General features: G+C 38.7%; 2 protein-coding genes across 2 annotated transcripts in view; both read right to left on the bottom strand.

The window, feature by feature from the left end:
- Window positions 1–19,499, bottom strand: part of LOC139124345 (uncharacterized) — a 287,549-nt gene that overhangs the window by 190,111 nt on the left and 77,939 nt on the right. The window lies entirely within an intron of this gene.
- Window positions 1,204–5,682, bottom strand: LOC139124344 (uncharacterized). The gene is made up of 7 exons (XM_070690484.1): window positions 5,635–5,682; window positions 5,431–5,489; window positions 4,533–4,961; window positions 3,810–3,977; window positions 3,347–3,382; window positions 2,752–2,787; window positions 1,204–1,312 (listed from the first exon to the last, which is right to left on the bottom strand). Exons 1-7 carry the CDS (start codon window positions 5,637–5,639, stop codon window positions 1,227–1,229), a joined length of 819 nt encoding a protein of 272 aa, XP_070546585.1. The 5' UTR covers window positions 5,640–5,682; the 3' UTR covers window positions 1,204–1,226.

Below are 19,499 nucleotides of genomic sequence, written 5' to 3'. Positions count from 1 at the left end.
TTATAAGCAACTGCGACGATTTTTTATTATTATAATTTCTGAAGCCTAAGTTGTAATTGAATGCGTTTTTTTGTTTGTTTGTTTTGTTTTGTTTTTTGTTTTTGTATTTTGTGTGTGTATGCACGTGTGTGCAAAATGAAATCATGGAGTCATAATCCAAATACCCGCGCCAGTCTTTTTGTCTATTTGCCCCGTATAGTCGGTCTCCGTTAGCCTGTGTGTATGCAAATACGTGTCTCCACTCAAGCATTCAACTACATTTCGACTATGGGCTATTGCTCTTTGATATCAACCTATGACCCTGCATGCGAGCTAGATACTGCGTATACGTTTCCCGTGATTTTTTTTTTTGCACAGATCTAACTGTCAAAAACCTTTTCCCAAACTCTTTAGACTTGGTCAAATTTAAAAATCTCATATATTGAAAACAAAAAGTGGTCCATTTACATACTTTTTTCGGGTTTCGTACATGATTCGTTTTACATTTTTTTCCTTTTCATCGATGTTGCCGTGTTTTGTTTTTCGAATCAATACCATCATTCTATGCAATAACTTACAAATATTTTGTACAATTTTTGTCATGTTATGGAATGTGTGAATCGCTTGGGAGGGCCAGTGGGTCTAACTATTGATTTTGACACTAATACAATGAATTTCGCTTTAGCACTCTACAATTATTTGTTTTAGAAGTTCATGCAAAGCGCAAAGCTGAGGGAGTTGACTTGTCCTTTCGCATAAGACAAGATACTCAGTTTCAGTGTCTTGTTTCAACATGTCTGTATCTTCCTATTTCTTTGCTCTCTTCTAGAGGTCTGACTTTTTCTCACTGCCTATGGATTATTCTTTGTATTTTTAATACATGATATTAGACCACTTAAGTCAGTCATGGCGTTCCATGCCTTTGTATTCCCTCTCTTTACCAGAAGAATTTAACATCAGTAGTGCAAGTGTACTGTGTACCTTTAGACAATATAGTAAAACAATATTTCACTATAACTATTAAGGAAATATCAGTGTGTATGAAGCAACGGTCACATTCGATGATAAGTGCAATACACGAAATCATTTGAAGGTCGTTATTTGTTTGTGTAGTATTCTTTTCAACTTTCAACTCCTACATGTATTTGGTAGACTGCAAATGTCTTAATGTTGCTCATGCGTCTACAATATCTTACCGACTACATGTGGGAATCGATTCCGTACCTTTTAACTGTTCCCCGTCATCGTTACCAGAAGTAAGCCATGCCAACAAATGCCAGAGTGGCTATCAGGCTGTAGTACAGTCCATGAACATTTGTCCCGCCACCACATTCTGAAAAGTACAATATCGGTTGCTTAAGTTGTAGGTCAAGGTAGTATGCGTCTCGAAAATTAAAGCCCCGATAGCTGCCAATGTTCAATAAAGCGATCTCAAAAATATCGTCACTTTTCTAAGAGCTGTCTTGGAATATATACTCATTAAAGACTAAAAACGTGCATAACATTGCCATAATGTCGAAAGTGGCATGTAAATACAAACGTTTAAACATCATTTTAGATTTCCCGCAATTTTCAGAAAGTAATCATGTTGCAGAGAAAAATCGATAGTTGGTCATCGTGTGTTGTGCATTCAAGTAAATGGCCTTTTATGATCGCCATTTGTATGTGCAGGCAATACTGCATGTTTTGTACCTTTGGGTGGGGGCGCATTTTATGAGTGCGGTATTCGTTTATTCTTTAACCTGTTAAAACTCGATGGCAAGCAGTGATACTTCCATAACATGAGCTACGTTACTGAAGAACATTTAATGTTCTTCACGTAGCTCATGTACACGAACCAGCTTTAGTTTGGAATTAAAATCATGGAAAAATGCATAAAACTCGTAGCCATTGGGCCTTAAAGACTTAAACATTTGCCAAAACTTTCCTTAGGCAATCTTTCAACCTTACTCTTTCCAAAATCAAGAACAAAAATTTGGTACCTGAGAAACAAATTACCCACGATTCACCAATATTTGAAATTCAAACTGGTCGCCTTTCCTGTGCTTTACTATGGAATCAAAAATAAATGTTATATTTTAGAAAACCTAAGGAGGTGAAAATTGTTCTTTCACCAAGACCTCTAAAATGAACACTACCGAGGAGTAGAAGATGAGAAAAGAACTGGATTAACAAAAGACGCCAAATGTCTGTCCCCGAGGTGCATTCCACCATAAAACTGAACAAAGTAGTGGATTTAGTTTGCCAAGTATTCATTTTCCATACAATTTATTCGCCGAAAGCTAAACAAATAACAATTTTACTATAACCCGGGATTCGAACCCCCACACACTCACGGCAACATCGCCTAGCTGCTAGGCCTCACACAAAACCAGTCGGCCACTGCTTCCAACCCACCAATAACGCTGTGATGGGACTGAAAGTCAAAATGTCTTGCTGATGATTAAAGTAAAATTTTGGACAGAAATGATTCTTTGTGTCATATGTTAATTTCAGTTCTTCGACATTTGTCTATCTCTATTGAGATCAAAATCGCGTGTATCTTTTATATTTTAGTTTGAAACGCAGTTTTCTTTGGACATTCAGGATATACAAGGCAAACATTTTCCGCTTTAAATCAATTTAATTAAAATGCAAATGATCGCTGTCCTAATAAAATTTATGTTAGCTAATTACTATTATTATATGAATGACCACAGCCCACAATAACAAAATGCAATAACTTACACTTCAGCTAATATGATAATTGACAAACTTTGCCTTTTTCCTTACCTGCTGCTATCTCACCTCCCTTAGTGGTCGCCGTATCTAGAAGTAAAATATAGCAGAAGGACGATGGCTGTCGTGATTGTTAACATTGCCATCAAAGTGGCATAGTAGACAAATACCATGCACAGTATATTTTACGTTTTTGTTATTTGGTATAATTGATATTTTCTTGCGTACACAGATGATTGATGAAGAAACATCTCTTTGTAGGAAAGATCTCTATAAGACAGATCTCCATAGGACTTTTTCATCAACAATGTAGGTCGAATTCTTTCGGCTCTATAACCTATCATCAAATCATATTATGGCAATTTTTGAGAAGAAAAGTCTTATAACGTGTACGGGTTTTTATCAATGTCAAGTTAACATTTTGCAGAGTGACATTTTTGTATTTTAGTTTGAAAAGAAGTTTCTCTTAGGGTATTCAGATATACAAATCAAACACAATTTAATTAGCAATGTAAATGATCGTTGTCCCAATAAATCTATGTTTGCTAATTACTGTTATTATATGAATGATTACAGCCTAATATAACAAGATACTATAACTTAACACTTTAGTGAAACAATGATTGACAGAGTTTGCCTTTTTCTTTACCTGCTGCTGTGTCACCTCCGTCAGTGGTCGCCGTACCTAGAAGTAAAAAATAGTGGAAGAACGATGACTGTCCCGATCGTTAACACAGCCATCCATGTGGCATAATAGACAAATACTATGCACATTGTATTTTACGTTTTTTGTTAGTTGTTGTAATTGATATTTTCTTGATGATTAATAACGAAAATTGCATCAACACTGAAGGTGGCACTAACTGGCATCCTCTCGGCTCTATAAACTATCGTCATATCACTTTATGACAGTTTTTTAGAAGAAAAGTCTTATAACGTGTACGAGATTTTGATCAATGTCGAGTTACCATTTTTCCAGTATGACATTTCTCGAATGAATTCGACAGTGGAATTATCTTAGTAAATACGTGATATTGATGATAAAAATAATCATGCATTTCCCTGGCGTCAGGCGACTGATATTTTTTGTAAGGGCAATGTGCCTTTCATACCTGAGCACTTAGGAACGTCATTGTCCCATTGTCCGTCATTGCATGTAAGGGTGCCTTCGCCAACGAGATCGTAATCAACATTGCACGTATATGTGACAGTGTCATTATGTTCAAAAGTACTGCCTTGCTTCTGTGCGTTTTCAACTGATCCAGGGTCAGCACAATTAGCTATAAGTTAAATGGGAAACGATTGTTCATGACATATTTATTATAAAATGGAATTCCATACGCACATGTGTCTCCGGAGTATATGCAAAGACATAGGTTATCATTCCATATTTATTAATATTACTAAGATTACATTTTGGAGCATACGAAGAAGGTATTTCTTCGTCACGTATCACACAATAGAGAAATTATGCGCTCTAAATAAAATTCTTTGTATGGTGGGTTTTCAGAGAAAATTAAGAAAGAAACACAATACTAGCTTCTTTACGAATAGAAGTATTATTTTTCGAAAAGAAACCAAATAAAAATCGAGCTCATGTTAATATACTCGTCTTTTTGTCTCTTTTTCCCCTGGCTCGCTGGTAGGTTTTTACAAACATCCAAGGAAGGCAAACGTTTCTTTTTTCTGTAAATGGTCCTATGTCCTGAGTCAAATGGATTGTATTGTCCGGTTTATAATGGAAATAAAATCGTCGCATGACCATGCTTACTCTTTCACTGTTCTACTCATAATACAAAACATAACAATGAAAACAAAGAAACAGATAAGCCTACCAATAGGACAATGCCTTGTACTTGTTGTTCCTCCGTCTAGAGCGATACATGCATTATCATTGGCCACAGTGCTTTCATCACCTAGAGCTTCGCCTACTATAATCGTCGCGCAGATGTGAGTGTACGATGAACACGAACCGTCTACTGGTATTGTTGCAGTTGCACCAGTAATCGACGTGTCGCCAACAGTGTCGACAGTGATGTCTGATGTAATGTCACCTAATGTTGCTGTATAACCACTACCTTTTGTTGTCGCAGTGTGGTAGTTATCACCATCTGCATAGTGCAATCGCACCGTCCCCACGGTATTGTCCTCGGTGCCGGAGACAATACAGAACACTATATTAAACGTGTAGGCCGTTTCTGCATTGCAGACCCCTGTAGTTAAAGTTGCTGGTGTTGTAATTGTGAAGCTTTTGACACCAACATCTGGACACGGGAGATAAAAACCAACCAAAGAAATTACTTTTTGATTACGAAATGCGTTTCGCGACAAGAATAACAATTTGAAACAATATTCAGAAATATTGAACAGATCATTTTGATATTTTAACGATAACCATATTTTACTATGACTGTGTCATATAAATTTTGGGTATAAACACATGTTGACGGGATTGAAGCTTACACCATTTAAATTTTAGCGCAGGAAAAATTCAAATATCTTACGTCTGAAGGAAAGACTTGACTTGTTTAACTTACGGTCGTGTCGAAATTTTGAACTTCGTTGCACAGAGCAGCCGAATTGTTGTAGGAAGTACGCATTTTGTAAAAATAACACCAACATTGAGCGCGCTTTTAGTTTAATATCGCCTGAGCGACACTGAAGATTCATTAACATACCAGTTGAGACGATGCAGTCGATGTTGTAGTGCTATAGAGATAGATCAATAATTACCTTGAGCAGTTGTCCGAGAGATTACGAATGTGATGACCGCAAGAAATGGATATGCGTTCCTGAAATTAAGAAAAGTTATAAAAATATAACTGTTTTTCCGTCAGTATAAGTACCGTCTTAGCTGACTTCTACGACTACGTGTGATTAGAAGTTGAAAGTGTCTTGAATCTACATATATAAATCTCTCGTCCCTGTATAACTTACTTCATTTTGCTGGTTTCCAATGATTTCTTGAACGATTGCTGTGTTGCATCAAACTGTCCGTCTGTCGGTTCACCAAGCCGGTTTATTTACCACGGTCTCGAGGGGCGTGTTGTTCTGACGACCAATAACAACACACCGTAACTGCTTTCTTTTCTTTATCCCTGTCAATTTTATAAATTACGCCCAATCACAAAGCTATAATATGATACGTACCCGAACGCTTTTGGACGCTGTGTTGTCGGCATGTTGATACGAGCTTCTTCGTTGATTGACCCTAGCAACGTGACTAGCTGTCTGTATGCATACGTAAGCATCATCCGAATATATATTTCAGCGATCTCGCGTTTCAACAGATGAACGGTACGTCGAAGTGTTGATTTGTCTTTCTGTTTTCGAAATGTTTGTCCATGTTAATGGAAATGCTGGCGATGCTTGTCGGAGTATAACGCGTTGGAAAAGCGTAAATCCGCAAGTGACGTCGGGAAAAGTAGTCAAATATTCGAAAATGGCTTTATTAGAAGACAAATTTTTGGTGAATTGCATCGTTAAACCTTGTCAGACCCGACTTCGAGGTAACTTACTGGCGCCACACCTAACGTAGAGGTTTAGGCCTGAAAGGGTTAGATAAAAAACAAACAACAGAAAAGAAAAACTGCTTGAACATGATTTTGAGATCACCGTTACTCTTCAACTCTTCAACTTGCAGGACTTAGTGAAAAACAGATAAAAACCTAGACTAAAATCGCGAAGTGTATTATCTGAAAGTGTACATTATCCGCTCGCGTGGTTTCATGATTTTGAGACCGTTTTTGGCAAGGTCAGCTTTATCATCAATCACTGATCAACGCTTAACCAAGCAGAGAGACCCTAAATCGTTGATCACGGAGACTGCAATAGGCCAACCTATTCAAGAGATGGCAGGCGACGATCGAGTTCTGTCGTTTACACATGACGTGGGGTCTTAGTTGGCACATTATCATAGCGACATTGGCCCAACACTGCCAATACTGCAGTTGCGTAAACATTTGCTTGAGAAAATTGTCGTCGCAAATTTAACTAGCATCTAAATACACAATAACTATATATGACCTCCGCTTACCGAATACATCAAGTTGGTTCCGGTCGGCAAATTATACCAGTTCACAGCAACGTCACTTAATTCTGAAATGAAATGGTCTCGGCGGTTGGGCAAACACCACCAAGCTGGTTAATCCGAACTCGTAAGCTCTTCAATTTAGGATGAACATTCGAAATATTTTATTTTTAAATGAAACTAGAATCGACTAAGAAAAGTTTCGACATTATTTGACGTGGAATAGTAGTTGGCACATTGTCATAGCGACAAGGGCCCAACACTGCCAAAACTAATAGTTGAGTAAGTATTAGCTATATAAGTTAGGAGCGCCTTTTTTAAAATCATCGTCGAAAATTTAATTAGCATATAAACACACTATTACAGTGCATGACCTCGGCTAACCTCCGTACATTTGGTTAGTTCCAGTCGACAAATTAGATTATATTACCATGCCCTGCCCGTCGCATTTTGATTGGTCGAGCTGAACCACGTGACTGACCATAAATACACAGTAAGGGTCTGTTTACATGCCCGTGAATATGAATAATAAGATTAACAACTCAAAATATCACAACTTTACAGCTTAAACGTAAATCATAATCAATCACAAAATAAAATGGACTACTTGTAGGTCAAGTTGAGATACTTTTTTTCTGAAAACATCTCCGGATTTGCCAATTTTTTATAGCGCGCGTGACAGTACGTCACGTATTGCTCAGTTTCTGGGGCCCAGTTGTCGTTCGCTCCAGAAATTTTCGGAAATTTTGGCGGTTTTGTTAATTGGGTTCGCTGATAATAACATGGAAATAACAGGCTCTGCTCTGACCATTAACGTTTATTTGTGGGCGCGGGCTCGAGGAAAGACAAAGTAACGGGCTCAGCAAGCCTCGCCCGTTAATTTTTGGCTTTCCTCTCGCCCATGCCCACAAATAAACGTTAATGGTCTGCGCGTCGCCCGTTATTTCTATAATAGTTCGCAACAGCTTCACTTAATTCTGAAATGAAATGATCGCAACGGTTTTGCGGACACCACAAAGCCAGTTTTATCGAATCCGTGAACTCTTAATCTTAGTCGAAGTTGGTTGGCTAAAAAAGTAGTTTGAGGTAGAACACAGTTTCTTAGATCTATCTCTACTTTTCACACTGTAACTCAGTTCTTATAATGAAAAATTAAACTGTGACTTGTGGTCTATAAGCCGCGTCGAGCACAGATGCACGTCGTAGAACAGAATAGGACCCCGCCATGTCACCTGCACCAAGTTATTTCACTTTCGAGTAGGATGAAAATTTGAAACTTCAGTTGTAAATGAAATTAAAAAAATCAACTAGAATAGTCTTGACATTATCTAAGAGGTTCTGTGCGCGTGCCTTGCGGAGGTCATAAGGTCATCTTCCTTTGTAGCTTTCAAGGTCAGGTAGTATGAGCCTAGAAAATGAAAGCCTTAAACTTTGCCAAAATTTTCCTCTTGAAAAATTTCACTCACTCTTTTACTAGATCAAAAATGAAAATCAGGGGTAACCGTGCAAAGCTTCGTACTGGATAAACAAATAACCATACATTAAATTACCGATAATTGAAAATCAAAATGGCCGCCACCCCTGTGTTTATCCCTATGCAGAAAAATAGAATTTTGATTTCCAAAAAAAAACTAAACTGGCGAAATCTTCACTTACTCCAAGAGCCACAAAATGATTCCCGACAAGCGGTAGAAAAGGAAAGATTTTGTTTAAATGAGAGTACGAATATTTGTCACCAAGGCGTATTCTACATTATCTGCTTACACGTTAACATTACTAAAACACATTCCCTCTTTGAGCAAAGCTCTGGAAAACTAATGAATGCCGGTTCTCTTTAAACTATGCACATTGATTAGTCACTATGGATTTTAAAGGCGTTGGTCTAACTCACCTCTACTTTAGTGTAGCTTGTTCATCAAGGTACGGAAAATCCCGACATGACGTCACAGGTTAAAGGAAGGACTCGTGGTTCAAATGTCAACTAGTTTTGTTATCCAGTATTCAGTACACCTATATACACTATACTCAAGTTGTGATAACTGTGTTAGATTTATTAAAGCGCAGTGGTCGTCGCGCTGAACGTGCACGATTGTTTGTTGATAAACATAAATGTTTGTAAACAAGTTTTCTCAACTTCAATCGGAGTGAGATGGGAGCGGTCCCTCACTTTGTTAACGCTTTTGTAAGAATCAACATCATGCAATAGTAAAATATTAAGATCGGAACCGAACTTCAGTGGTGTATTTCTATCTATCAACTCATGTAAGGCTACGAACGTTGAGACACTCTGCACATTATGTCGCTGACATTACTGCATGTAGTCACAGTGAACAAACGGTTTTGATCACGCGCGGTCACGCTGGCTGTACACAAAGCTATGTACAGCACAGTAAAAATACATCACTTAAATGATCAACATTGTATATATATATATATATATATATATATATATATATATATATATATATATATATATATATATATATATATATATATATACATATAGCATAAAGCCATTATGATGATAACCGGAGGCACATTGTATACATTGTGTGTGTGTGTGTATATATATATATATATATATAATATATATATATATATATATATATATATATATATATATAAACCAGCAACAAGCACGATGCCTAACACAAAAATTACACTCAAGACCATGATCGGCAAGCAAGAGCAGGACACAGGAGATGCTGTTGCTTCGATAAGAGAGAAGGTCAACGCGTTGACGTGCGCGGATATAAGAGAATCAGGTCGCATAACCAGCTGCACAACGTACCGGCCCCGCTACGATTTGACCCACGAACCACTGTTGATTACCATTTCTTACTTCTTCTAGTAATACTTGGTAAGAAAAAGTCAAATGACAGGACACAATAGACGAAACGAGCGGGTTTTCGCGGCATTTGGCCGGAAAATTGCACGGCTACACATAGGGACGTATTGAGAGATCCTGTGCACGGTCATGGCAGAGATCAAACGGCTAGCTGGTGTAGGCCTACCGGTGCTACTCAAACTTCGTTGTTGTACCTCTTGATTGCCGGGTAGGTCTGAATCCTCTTTCAAATGACTGAAATGAAATAACCCGCACAAACCAAGAAGACCTATGAAAGGTCCTTCGCTTGACTTGATACCTGTACTCGGAATTCTCGTTTGCATCCCCAACGGGGTAAACTTCGTAGTGGAGTTGGATTCTCCAAAGCCGAGTGTAGCACGCCATATACCCAGTTCTCCGACACCGACGTTCATGCAGATCACGGAACAGATGCTTCTTGCTGCAGCAGGCATTGCTCTGCGAGCTGTGGATTTCTGTAGGTTGAGTTTTTGTCAATTGTACTCCTATTCGACGTCTTGAAATGAAAGTTCTCGTCCTTGCTAGCGATGTTGTAGACAAGAGCCTGGTCATTGATAGTCTGTAGGCATATACATTATACGGGTAAGTGTTACGCTTCATGGCTCGAGCGAGCCCCATTCAACTGATTCAAGAAAATCATGATCAAATGTGATCGCAATCAAGCGTGTAATTACTGTGGCAATATTCAGCAGATATTTAACTTAGATTTATTGAACTTTTATTGCGTGTTAGATTTGGTAAGTTGGTATGCTTGTGACAAATCAGCCGCCATATAAGCGGCAATATCGCAAACATAATAATCAAACCGTAACATCATGCGGCACTCTCGGATATGTTGTCAACAAGTGGGGGGGGGGGCTCAGGAGCATGATAAGGGGGAAGGACAACGCGTTGACGTACACGGATATAAGAGAATCCGGTCCCACAACCAGCTGCACAACGTACCGGCCCCGCGACGATTTGACCAACGACCCACTGTTGATCATCATTTCTTACTTCTTATAGTAATACGTGGCAAGAAATAGTCAAATGACATGACACAATAGACAAAACGAGCGGGTTTTCGCGGCATTTGGCAGGAAAATTGCACGGCTACACATAGGGACGTATTGAGAGATCCTATGCACGTTTATGGCAGAGATCCAACGGCTAGCTAGTGTAGGCCTATACAATCATGTACTCTTTACAGCAATCTTCAACCAATACAAGGTATATTATCAAACATATATAACCTATATTACATATATAAAAGTACAGAATTGCTTGTTTTGCATGGGAATTGTCAATAGCTTACGTGATAGACTCCCATATATGATGTTTTGCATATTTCTTGATGAAGCACTACATTGTTATATCATTGCTTTGCAATTAAAATGGTGACCCTTCCAAAAGGCACGCGTGGAATTTCATAACCCTTCAAAAACGCTTGCGCGAAAAATATGACCTGCCCCAACCACACAAGCTCCTCTCCCTGTGATTTCTGTCTAGTCCCTCTGCAAAATTTGAAGTTTTTGTGCATTTCGAATTCTTTTTCTTTTTTTACTCGGCCTGACTTCAAATACACGTATGTAAGGGAACTAATGTTGGCAAACGTATCCTGTTGTCTGTAATGACAGTAGCTTAATATGAATACAGAACAAAAACAACGAAACATTGCTATAGCGTCTGACCTCCATTTAGCGACATCATGCGTGTGAGTGTGTCACCGACTTGGAAAAACCAACAGATGACGGCGTTGTTGTACCTGTTGTACCTTATGCCCAATTCCTCATCCCATACCGACACAAAGTACTGTTGGCATTATTTGCCTATAAGTTATGAATATGATCAAGAAATACTATGTATTAAACTTTTCTTCATTATACAAACCTTACATGTTGTGTGCCTATTACTTTATCGTCACTATCTATTTGTAGTTTTTAAAAGAAAATTGTCCATATCTGTTAATTGCCCTTCCTAATTCATATAATCAATTTGTCCAACCTATCAAACACGCCGGGGCTTGTCGCCCTGACCAAATAACTCGTTAGCAGCCCATAAAGTAAAAGACTGGCGTCTTTTACCTCATCAGCGACGAATAATGCCTGAAATAACCAGTCATACCATGTGACCTTGTCACGCATTGTTTCTTGTGCATTTTGACTGAAGGGAAGCCCGGTCGGCCAGCTTACGAGTGATGCACTTATGCAGCTGAGAAACATTGCATGAAGCGTGGTGGTTTGAAGACACATATTTTTGTGTGCGATAAAATGCTTTAAAACTCTACACTCAGTACACACAAATTCCCAGCCGAATCGACTTTCAGCGGGATACGAACTCCAGGTTTGTAGTTGTGCCATGAGCAATATCCCAAACAAGTTTTCACCGGCCTAATTCAAAGTTCTTTCAAGAGGATGGAAAGCAATATTTCCATACATGTCTGTACAAGATTCACGTGAGACTTTCAGCGCAATTAAATATAGAAAGGTGTGGGAAGTCAGAATGACACCCCTTGCAGCGGGCCCATCGAAGATGATTCTTTCGTTTTTACAGCTTTGGTCAAGTGACGGACTTTGCATAACAATCATAACAAAGTCTACTGGTATGTGAAGAGGTTAGACTTGGTCACTCTACCGTTGATGAAAAAACGGGTCATTTCTTTTTACTACACAACGTTTAAAAACAAGCGATCGCGAATCCTCTTGCAATCTTATTATAATAATGAAATGGTCAGTAATCTCACTCTTGTAAACTTCAGCGATGATTGGGGATATGGCTCCCCTTCCACAGTAAACATACGGATGTGTAGGATTAAATAAGCTCTTTCTCTGATTGGTCCATTGTCACTATTCACAGCGACTTAGGGAGTCTATTTGCATCAATTTGTTTATATATTGGTAAGATTCAGCCACTCAATTGGATAACAGCTTATTCAATTCTGCACATTAGCCCACAGTAAACATACGGATGTGTAGGTTAGTTAATAAATTATCTTTTCAGTTCACCACATTCGAAATTTGAATAAATGGCAACGACATCAAAATAAAGTCACAGCTTGCTACAAAGTTTTACTCACCGAAAAGCATGTAATGCAATCAAATAACCTAGAAGGTACCAAAATTAGGATGTTTATGTCTGATGAGCTCCACATAAATATTTGGCATATTTTCAGAAAAATGTAGTCACGCAAGTGAAATAGGACAGAGTCCTACAAGCCCTTGATCAGCTTGATTATCATGGTAAAATTCTAGCTTGATAGCCAGTAACGTTCAATCATAACTTTCATGAAAGTTCAATTGCGGAGACGAAAAATCCCTTAATGTATTCATGAAATATCATGTTGGAAATAAGCTCAAGAAGAAACAAACATTTGACTTAACAACATTATGAGATGAGTTTGGCACTGAAGTGTATCATGCTGTCTGTTACCGTTGGAATTATTCACATCACGATGTGTTGGCGATACTGCTATACGTACGAATTTAAAAACTGGTACCGGCGAGGCCATCGAAGATGATTCCTTCGTTTTTACAGCTTTGGTCAAGTGACGGACTTTGCATAACAATCATAAGAAAGTCTACTGGTATATGATAGACATTTTCGAAAAAGACTCTTTAGGGTGGCCTAGTAGCCATGGGCTTGCTGCGATTCCATAGCCAACAATTGTATAGGTAATTTAGGGGTAAGGAAAAGTGAAGTTACAAAGCTGAGACATAATTTGCGATGCGAACGACATTTCATACAATTTGTATCTGCTAGTAATACCACGTAACTTTCCCCTCTCCAAATCAGTTGATATAGAAATCTATTTCAGAACTTTCAGCGCAACTTAATATAGAAAGTGTAGAAAATTAGAATAACCACTTGCAGCTAGTCTTTAGAAGATGATTCTGTCGTTTTTACAGCTTGGGCCAAGTGACGGAATTTGTATCACAGCCATAACAAACGCCACAAGCATGTGAAAAGTCAGACATGGCCGCTTTGTCGTGGACAAAAGCAGGCCATTTCGTTTTATTTCAAAGTTTACGGTAAGCTGCAGACTTCTTTTGCATACGTTAGAACCTCCTCGCACGTTAAATATGTTTACACCAGTGCTGTGTATGGTATTATGGTATGACTGATAACAGATTCATCAGCTGGCCATAAATCCCTTTTATACATTGAGCCTTATGTATGCATATCTGTTGTCGATTATCCCAGACTCGGAAAATATAAATATTGCAAGAGTTTGCCATGAAAAGACGTTTCGTGCAATTGCAGTCGGCTGGTAATATCGAGTAACTCTCCGTCTCCAAATCAGTTTATAATAATAAAAAAACATTTTGAAAATTGATATGTGTGGTTTTGTTATGTGCAAGCTGCCAAAGAAAAAAAGGGTCATTGACACTTGGTCTGTTTACACACATGTCAATAGACCGAAGAGATTAAATAGAGCTCAACGCCCTGTACAACACTCAGTTTAACATTGGTCCTTTTGAAATCCTTAAGTGGAACTGCTTTTTAATATTCCTCTAGATCTCGAGTGATTCGAATAGAAACATCATTATTTAGACTTGCGCTGTCATGTGTCGCGTTACATCTAGCAAGCATGACGAGTTTATTAATTTATCATTTTAACTTTGTTTTTTTAATTTACAACTAGTGCTAGTCCTATTAAAACTTAAGATATTCTCATAAGATGATGAATTATGTTAGCCAATGTATTGCTATTCAAAAGTTCTCCCTGAAACACTGGTAAATATTCGAGACATGGTGTGTTGCTCTGTCTCGACTTCACACTCACGTCTGAAAGAATGGCTGTTGAACGGAGACAGTTGTGGGTCCCTGTTTCCCAGTTGAACGGTTGAATAACCAAAGACAAGCATGTGTCGTTTTGTGACTGGTCAATAGATATACTTTCTCAATACTGGATGCATATTAAATTCATATTTTAGTGCAGTTTATGAGACTTCAATAGACACTCTACCACCTGGAAACCTATTAAGACTGTTCTAGACAAACATCAACGTCGTTCTAGGGTATGTACACAATTTTTACTGCTATATACAGTCCGTGTTGTTGTTTGAGAGGTGATGCTGGGCCACAGTGAGACTGACTGACTGACCGACTGACTGACTGACTGACTGATTGACTGACTGACTGACTGACTGACTGACTGACTAAAATATGAAGAAAACAAACAGACGGATTGGTATCGAGATGAACTGGGAGTCCTCATAAACAAACCATTAAAAATTGACCGAGAAAAATTCTCTTATGGATAAATGCTCCCTCGGTGATCATAAAAGATCATTCTTTCGTCTTTCAAAGTATTATGCGTAATTATTTTGTTGATACAAAGTTTGTCAAGACAAAATTGCAAGTTTTTAAGCTTTCACCGGCCGAATTCAAAGTTCTTTCAAGTGGAAAGAAAACATCATTCCCATACATGTCTATACAAGATTCACGGAAAACTTCCAGCGCAATTAAATATAGAAAGGTGTGGGAAAGCCAGAATGACACCACCTGCAGCGAGGCCATCGAAGGTGAATTCTTCGTTTTTACAGCTTTGGTCAAGTGACGGACTTTGCATAACAATCATAAGAAAGTCTACTGGTATGTGCAGAGGTCAGACGTGGTCACTCTACCGTTGACGGAAACGGTTCATTACTTCTTACTTCACATGTTTGAAAAACAAACGAGTGCGAGCGAACGAATCATCTTTCAATCTTATTATAATGAAAGGCACTGTACGCCCTCTCTTGTAAGCTTCAGCGAAGTTGTTTTTTTTTTATTTGTCTCCCCTTCCGAATTAAATACACGGATGTGTAGGTTAGGTAATAAATTATCACTTCAGTTCAACACCAAATTCGAAATTTGAATAAATGGCAACGACAACAAAATAAACTCATGGCTTGCTACAAAGTCGGGTTAGAGACAGATCAATATAAACCTAAGAGGTTAAATAGAGAACTACGCTTTATATGAGGGTAAGGCCATTTAAAGAAAATTCTTTATTTGCCGTCCCGGCAAAAACCTTCCAGCCAGCCAGGGAAAAATCAAACACATGCAAAACACACAAGTGTATTAATTAAGATAAGCTCATCTTTAATTTGGATTCTTTTGAAAAGAAATTATTTGTTATTGTGTTAACATTGTGTTTGTTTACATACTTTTCTTCGAAAATCTGCAAACATGCGGACGGCAGACAAATTACCAAAGTCTAACTCAAGTGCACTGAGCCGAGTGACACGTGCCGCGATTCACGATTCGGGTTCTGCAGTGTAAGCTAGAAACAGATGCCTTTTCACTCAAATTTACTTTATCTGTCCATCAACACTGATAAATCTCAATCCGGGCTCCAACGCCGCCTTCTATATGCCTGAAGGGATGGCGATCAGAACAATAGACCGAAGAGCTCAATTAGAGAACGACTTTTGTTGTCTTTTAGATTTAGATTTCATATTTAAAACAAGGGTTGAGTCCCTTCAAACTTCATAGAAATTAAGTTAGCCAAAGCGCCCCCCTTAAACAGGGTTGGGGATAGTCGCGGCACGGTGTGTTGCTCTGAATCGCCTTAACACTCATGTCTGAGAGGACAAGCGAGTGTTTGACTTTGAATTGAGACGTTTGTGGGTCCCTGTTAAGTGTTTGCATAACTATTCATGTTTTTACGAGCTTTCAGTGCAGCTAAATATAGACAGGTGTGGGTAAGTTACTTCATCAGACGTTTTGGATTTTATCAAAAAAACCGAATGTCCTTGTTGTGTGACCGGGCAATACCTCGTCCAATAGTGCAGGCACAAGCACTGTATTTTCAGCGTTAAACATGCGTATTAAGCTTTCTGGGTGCTATCTTGGTAAACTTGAACTTACAAGCCTTATGAGACTGCTCCGGACAAACATCGACGTCGTTCCGGTAAGTACACAATTTTCACTTCTATATATACAGTCCCAGTTATTGTTTGCAATGTGACGACAAGTCACCAGTGACCCTTTATTCCATAGTATTCAGGTCAATGTAGAGTGAATGATTTGCCCCTCTTGCAAATTAGCGGTCATTTAGGTACACAAACTTTCTTGTTTAGACTATATGTTGTCCAGCTGTGTTTCAGGCAATTTTATATGCAGTCGCAATCACTCTTATTTTGGCACTCTGCAAACCAAAGTAAACACATTTTGAGTCCTGTTGTACAATTTAACCATTTTGTAAAAAGTATAACAATTTACAGTCGGAATCTGACTGTGTTCTCGCAATCTAGAGCACTCGCTCGGTACATAAGATCGCATGGCGTTCCGACTTTCCACGGTATGTTAGACAATTACGAAAAAGACTCTTTAGGGTAGCCTAGTAGCCATGGGCTTGCTGCGATTCCATAGCCAACAATTTTGTAGGTAATTTACAGAGCTGAGACATAATTTGAGATGAGGACGACATTTCATACAATTTCTATCAACTAATGATACCAGTCACCCTCCCCTCTCTAAATCAGTCATTAAAGAAATCTGTTTCAGAAAGAGATGAGGGAACTAGTTACGTACAAGCAGTCCAAGAAAAATAGGTCATAGAAACCTAGTCTGTTTTCAGACAGATCAATATACACCTGAGAGGTTAAATAGAGAACTACGCTTTGTGTGAGGTTAAGGCCATTTAATGAAAATTCTTTGTTTGCTGTTTTTGGATTTTTGAAAACCTACCAGCCAGCCGGGGAAAAAAAAACACACGTACAAAAGCACACAAGTGTTTTAACATAAGCTCATTTTTAATTTGCTTTCTTTTGGAAAAATGATATTTGTATTAGTAATAGTGTTAACATTGTAATTGCTTTCTTAATTTTCTTCTAAACCTACCAGCACGCTGACGGCAAACAGAGAATTTTATTTAAAGCGCTTACTACTCATTCAAGCGTCACAAGACGAGTGACACGTGCCGCGATTCACGATTCACGTCGTGCAGTTTAAAGGGACAAAGCTCGGCCATTTTTCATGAATTGTGTTTGATACTAGATACCATTTATATTGTTTGACATGTTGAAAGAGACTGGATGAATGGGTGACCATGCACGATTTAGGTTGCGAGGGATTGTGCGTACTCTCTTTAATATATAACACCAACACCGATGAGTTTGAAACTTCAAGGGGGCGGTGGTTATCTGACTTTTATCACAGGGCCACCATTATCACACGCACACCACTGTCTGTCGTGCCTTGTCAGTCTCTCTGTCTCTGTCTATTTGCATATATATGTCTATGTTCACTGAGGCGCACACCTTTTGATCACAGCGGACGCATGGATCGTTGGTGATTGATGTCGACTGATCACCCTAGATCAAGGCTCCTTATCGCGATGTCTACCGAGACAACATATCTTTTTCTCTACTATTTTCAGAGTTCGAAATTTATGCAACTGCAAAAACCTTTTTTTATTTAAGGGTTGTTTGAATGACCAAACAGGGAATGATGGTATATACGAAGACGCATTAAGCAAACCGATTCGTTTTTGCGCATGGTACGCCAGTAGGTTGCGTCACAAAGATAGCTCCTTGCTCCGACTAATACCAATTAGAGAAGTTAGATAAGTCCCATGTGCACACTATTGCAATGCCTCTTAATACAGAAATCCATAATAAGAGTGATCTATGGCGAGTAATCAAGACCTTGATTCGAACTCCCCATTTTGGTTTCGTAGTAGCAATTTTCAGCTATCGAATTCCCCATTTTTGATTCGTACTCGCTGTTTTAAACTTTCGAACTCCTCATTTTGCATTTGTACTCAAACTGTTCAATTTTCGCTGTCCCATTTTGCATTCGCAGGAGGCAAACATTTGAACCCCCATTTTGGATACGTAGTAGCTTTTTCAACTTTAGAATCTCCTTTTTGGATTCGTAATGTCATTTTTCAACTTTCGAACTTTCATATTTTACTTATTCATAGGTCAACCAAGAGCACTAGCCAGCGAAAATGGGCTTACGAATAGTCAACTGCTACTTACAAAATCCGTCGGTGTCATGGCTATTGACACGCTAAGATATTTTAAAAGACAGATTATGTCGACTGATGGAATCAAAATGTTCCTAGTTTGTGTTGAAATTGCATTCAATAATCGTTTATTTCTACCATGATTCACGTTGCGCCCGGGAAATTAGTTGATGTTCGGGAAGTAGGTCGAAGCGATTTAGTTGGCGACAGGTCGGTCGGCAGTCCCTGCGATAAAATGCAAGCCCAGTAGCGATCGACAGTATAATGCATGCACAAGCATGCGTCAGGACAGAAGACACCATTTAAAATAACTTGTAAGAAAGCAACCCATTAATTTCACCCAAGAGAAAATGTTTTAGGGGCCTTGACTAACTCATAAAAACTAACCTGGCCTGCCGTAACTAAACGTCTGCACCGTACCATGACCACGTGCACTAGCGCATCAGAGTTGTCAACAAACCTTTGTTGGGGCGTCGGACTTTTCGAATGACGGTGATACGTTTGTTTTAGGGAGGCACCGGTGAATGTTTTTTTTTTTCTGTGGTACGAAATTTTTCAGTGACTCGTGATTTTTAGCTCGGGTGTTCACACATGAGCTAAATATGTCATAGCGATGTCTGTCTGTATGTCCGTGTGTGTGTGTGAGTGTGTGTAGTTGACGCCTATAGTCACCACCTACACTGCAAACTCTTCTCGCTTGAAATATAACCACTTGGTTTGTAGGTGGCTTGCGGGTGAACCAGTTGAAATATTTCGGTTTGCCCGAAATCCACGAAGGTTTTTAAGGTTTGAAGTCACGCCACCACACAGAGTATGGATGGCGTGTATTCATACCAATACATTGGTGGCTTATTATCAAGCCCGTCATGGTATAAATTTAAGCCGAATGGCTTCTTTTTAAGCCCGTGACAATATAATTTATCGGTTTAAATTTGAGCCACTGGCATCGTTGGTTTGTTTATATACCG

Source organism: Ptychodera flava (genome assembly GCF_041260155.1).
Source record: "Ptychodera flava strain L36383 chromosome 23 unlocalized genomic scaffold, AS_Pfla_20210202 Scaffold_23__1_contigs__length_28996876_pilon, whole genome shotgun sequence".
NCBI lineage: Eukaryota > Metazoa > Hemichordata > Enteropneusta > Ptychoderidae > Ptychodera > Ptychodera flava.
Note: the sequence above shows the minus strand (reverse complement) of the source record. Positions and strands in the feature narration are given on the sequence as shown.